The sequence below is a fragment of the Haliotis rubra genome, unplaced genomic scaffold (assembly GCF_003918875.1).
Source record: "Haliotis rubra isolate DU_JTF1 unplaced genomic scaffold, ASM391887v1 Scf329, whole genome shotgun sequence".
Taxonomy (NCBI): domain Eukaryota; kingdom Metazoa; phylum Mollusca; class Gastropoda; order Lepetellida; family Haliotidae; genus Haliotis; species Haliotis rubra.
This window is the reverse complement of record NW_025767001.1, coordinates 1-4,645: the sequence shown is the minus strand read 5'-3', so window position 1 is coordinate 4,645 and position 4,645 is coordinate 1. Positions and strand designations below refer to the sequence as shown.

General features: G+C 39.6%; 1 protein-coding gene across 1 annotated transcript; it reads left to right on the top strand.

Annotated features, from left to right (window-relative positions):
* Window positions 1-367: 367 nt before the first annotated feature.
* LOC124284074 (tyrosine kinase receptor Cad96Ca-like) lies at window positions 368-4,434 on the top strand (the record flags this gene model as incomplete). Its single annotated transcript, XM_046720130.1, has 5 exons — window positions 368-540; window positions 2,421-2,586; window positions 3,057-3,401; window positions 3,706-4,092; window positions 4,256-4,434. Coding segments are annotated over exons 1-5 (1,101 nt in total), but the record flags the coding sequence as incomplete, so codon positions are not given.
* Between the last annotated feature and the right edge of the window lie 211 nt (window positions 4,435-4,645).

The window sequence follows — 4,645 nt, the reverse complement described above, 5'->3', positions numbered from 1 at the left end:
CACAGTTCGCTGTCTTCTGGCCAAAGTTCTTCCAGAAATCTTTGCAAAGAAGAACATACCTGCAATTGCTGAACTCTTGGCAGTTCCAGTTTCTGTGATACAGAATAAAGTTCTTACTAAACTAAGGGACATCCTACTTTCAACTAAACCCGAAGATATTGATCGTTCTGATCTTCAGTCAGCTGAAAAGGCTCTGTTTGAACGCTGTCTGACAAGGACTGGTTTCCTACAACCAGAGTTCCTGCCTACTTTGATCTGCACGTACCTTCTGACTCTCGTCTATTTGGTTGTGTCACAAGGCAGTGATTATTCACAACTAGATTCCACGATCCAACGGATACAGCAATACATTTCAAAGAAAAAACAGGCAACTCATATATTGTTGATGACATAAGTCTTTTTGTTGATGACATCCAAAAACGTATTGATGACATTGACAAAGCAGTGACAACAATTGGAACGAATCGGAAGCACCTTTCCCCCGTGAAGAAGAAGTCTTGGCCGATTCATTTTTCTATGGTTTTGGGAACACTTATTGAGGTAAAACAAGAACCTGAGTGTAACATTTGATAAACAATTTCTATTTTCAAAACTCTTCATATTATCTTCAAGTTTAATAAATTGTGAAATTTGTTTCTACCATACATATTGAGTGTACAAACTTGTTTTTGTGTGTCAACTAAGCTAAAATTATGTCAGCTATAGTTTTGATAAAAGGTTAACCGAGTAATACATTATAGTATGACCAGAAATTATTGAGAATTTTAGGAATATGTCTAATTGGATTTCTAGTATAAACAGCCTTGACCAGCTATCATGTGCTTGGTTTCATTCAAGACTGACAACTCCGTTAATCCTTTTTCATTAGTTTGTGAAGAGGTATCCCCCTTTGTTTACTTGCTAGCAGACGACATTTTCAGTGATCCTCAGTATGGATGATTTAGAGAAGAGGAAGTTGATTTTAGAGTATTATAACAAGGACATCAGATCAGCTAAAGTGATTTCAAGTAGAACAGGCATCCCTTTGTCCACTGTCTATCGTGTTTTGAAAAATATTGCAAATGGATATGGCATTGAGCACCAGGGAGGCACAGGTAGGCCCAGAAAATTGACTGTCGGTGACAGGAGGCGGCTTTGTATTCTTGTTTCTAAAAACAAACGAAGGAGTTTAGAAAACTTAAGGCTGGATACGTTTGATAGAGGAACTGTGGCTGTCTGTAAGGAGACAATTAGAACTGAGCTGCATGCAATGGGTTGGCAGAAAACTCGAGGAATTCCATCACCGATCATGAAACCTGAACAAAAGGAGCAAGGTTGAACTGGTGCTTAGAGCATAGACATTTTAACTGGGACAATGTGATTTTCTCAGATGAAAGTTGTGTGTAGCTGATTCCTAAAACACTGAAATTCTGGACCAAACAAACTGAAAAACCTTTTTGTCAGCGCCCAAAGTACAGTCCGAAATTTAACGTGTGGGGTGGCATTTTTGTGTTAGGGGCAACGCCCCTCTGTGTATTTGAAGGGAATATGAACAGTGAGCGGTACACAGATATTCTGGAGGGACATTTACTTCCATCTGCTCACGTGTTCTATGGAAATATTTGGATTATCCAGCAGGACAACGACCCAAAACATCATTCAAAGCATTCACAGGCCTGGTTTCAGACCTAAAATATGACATTATTAGATTGGCCAAGCTACAGCCCTGACCTAAATCCAACAGAAAATGTTTGGGGACTTATGAAGGAAATTGTCAATAAGAAAAATCTGACAAATATTGCTGAAATGAAAGAAGAGGTGGTCCGATATTAGGACAGCATGGACCACGACTTTCTACACTTCTTTGATCAGTAGTCTGCCCCGCTGCATTGAAGCCTGCATTGCTGCCCATGACTTGACAAAATACTAACTGTTCACATGTCTTTGAATCTGGAGTTATGTACTGCTAATATTCACATTTAATACGTGAGCAATGAGTGAAAAAAATAAAATTATAATCTTTAAATTCTCAATAATTTCTGGTTGTACTGTACAAGGGTTCATGTTAAATTTGATCAACGTATCTTCTGTATGTTTGTCTGTTTCTACCGTAGCTTTCTTGAAACTTTAATTGTAAATACCCACCATGAATGAATTTTATGCCCCATTCATAATATAAACATCCGCATTGCCTTTTACTCACAGTTGAATAGTTTCTGTAGATTTGTCTGGCGTTGAAACTAAACATCTAATCCCTTAAATGACGAAACGCCAACCCATTATCACGTCACATTTAAACAGTGAAGTAAAGTCACACTGACATGCTTTGAAGTCTACTAATTTGCTTTCCCACTTTGTACTATTCCACTTTTGTTGCTTGAATAATTGTTCCACACGATTCGGTGCAAAATATATCGTTAAAACATTGCTTCTTGCAACAGGTGTTTCACGGCGACCCCCAGACGGCCATTGCGGCCTTGGACACTCTTCCACTGCTGCTTAAGCCAGGAAAATCCAGTGTAAAGAACGTGTTGCAAAAAACCAAACCGCACGAGAGAGTCATACAGATGGTCTCAACTGGAATGGTTGCATACCTGACTGCCTTGGGTAAAATCTGACAAATGATGTAAAGTATGGTTATGATACAAATGATGTTATGTATGGATATGATTTAATATTGTTTTGTTTAGATTTTTAATTACAAGTCAGTAGTCAAAAAGGTTTAAATTCGGTTTGATTTCAATAGTTCATTGCAACCAAACACTGCGGGAATTTGCACATTATAAATGGCGCATTTCAGTTGAATTATTGTAACACCGTTGACAGGAGTGGTGGGTTGGTGTTTAACGCCGCTCACAGCAATATTCCAACTATATGGCGGCAGTCTGTAAATAATCGAGTCTTGACCAGACAATCCAGTGATCAACGGCATGGGCATAGATCTACGCAGTTGGGATACGATTTACATGTGTCAACCAAGTCAGCAAGCCTGACCACCCGATCCCGTTAGTCGCCTCTTGCGACAAGCTTTGCTGGAGTCAAATTCTAACCCGTATCTTCACGGGTCTCATTTACAGGAGATACAGTAGGCGAGGACATAGAAGATCGTGCCAAATCTGCTTTCACAGCTCTTGGATTGTCACTAAAGTACTTGGACAGAAGTATGTTCGGTATGGCGAGATGTTTGCTGTTTTCACAAAGTCCAGTAATCAGACAAGGTGCCATGACCCTGTGGAAAGATGCCAATGATGAAACAACTGAAAGTTTAATGGTGTCAGAAGTTCTGAAACACCTACAGCCAATCAGCATCAACCTCCGGCACAAACAAACAACGGACCATTCCACCAGCAGTACCAAGTGGAAATTAGCTTCTACTCGAATTGGTACAGACAAAATCATGATTCACGTCAATTTACCATCAGGTATGTAACTAGGCGATGCCAATTTTAGTTGGGGCACAGCTAACTGTGCTTTGGATTAAAATGAGAGAAAGTTGGTTTCACGAATGATCAAAATAATTCGCACACAATGTGTGTTCTCTTCGTGAATTTTAGACTATCTTGCTATGTTGTAAGACAGATAGAAAACTTGGAGCTAGTTTGGGCTCAGCCAAACTTTAACTGTACCTTATTGGGACAGCCTTTATCTACATTTCAGTTTATGTGATCGGACACTTTTATGGTTTAGTTACATAAACAGTGGATAAAATAGTTTTCAATTTTCTAGAGAAACGAAGCAAGAATAGTCTGTCGGAATGTGGTCATCTCACAACAGTCGAGATTCTGAGAGCTCTGTCAACACACCCGCATATCCTGTCTATGTGGGCATACAGAATCGACCAGTTCCCTGTGTTCTACATCACTGATGATTACAGTCAACACAACTTCCAGGAGGTGCTTTATTATAGTGCCAAGGACGAGGCATGGTTTCAACCTCTTGAGCTCATGCAGTTTCTTATACAAGCTCTGGAAGCAGTTATCGCCCTTCATGAACATGGCGTTATACAAAGAGATCTTACAGCTGCCAGTTTTGCATACGACAAACAAAGCAAGTCAATCAAGCTATGCCGCTTCATGTTGGCGCGAAAATGTGGACGAGAAGAAACTGTTGTCGGTATGTCTATTAACTAATTTTGCTTGTGACATTTCATTATGAAGCATGCTCAATTAAATTTTAAATTGTCATATCATATGACGATGTAATTTTTAGGCATTTCATTATTTGTTAAACTCATCTAAAATGTGATGTCCCATGTGATGACTGACTTTCCTGTTAGACAGAGAATGTTTGTCCATTCCCATGAGATGGTCTGCCCCAGAGTCTCTCAAGCGACATCACTTCTCTATGCGGTCTGATTACTGGATGGTTGGACATCTCATCTATGAAGTCATCACACACGGCTGCCTTCCCTACTCAGATCTCGAAGGGCAAAATGAATACACCATTGAAAAACTGGTAAATATTTGGATACGCTCATGTAAATTGGATTTACAGATGGATTTTTGTACTGAAAGCAAACATGGCAGCTATTCATCTTCATAATGATCATATGATCCAGTGATCCACAATGAGTTGTCGTGAAGTCAACTTCGGGTGTCCCCCGCAGCGATATTGCTGGGATATTGCTAAAGGCGGTGTAAAAATAAACTCACTCACTAACTAACTA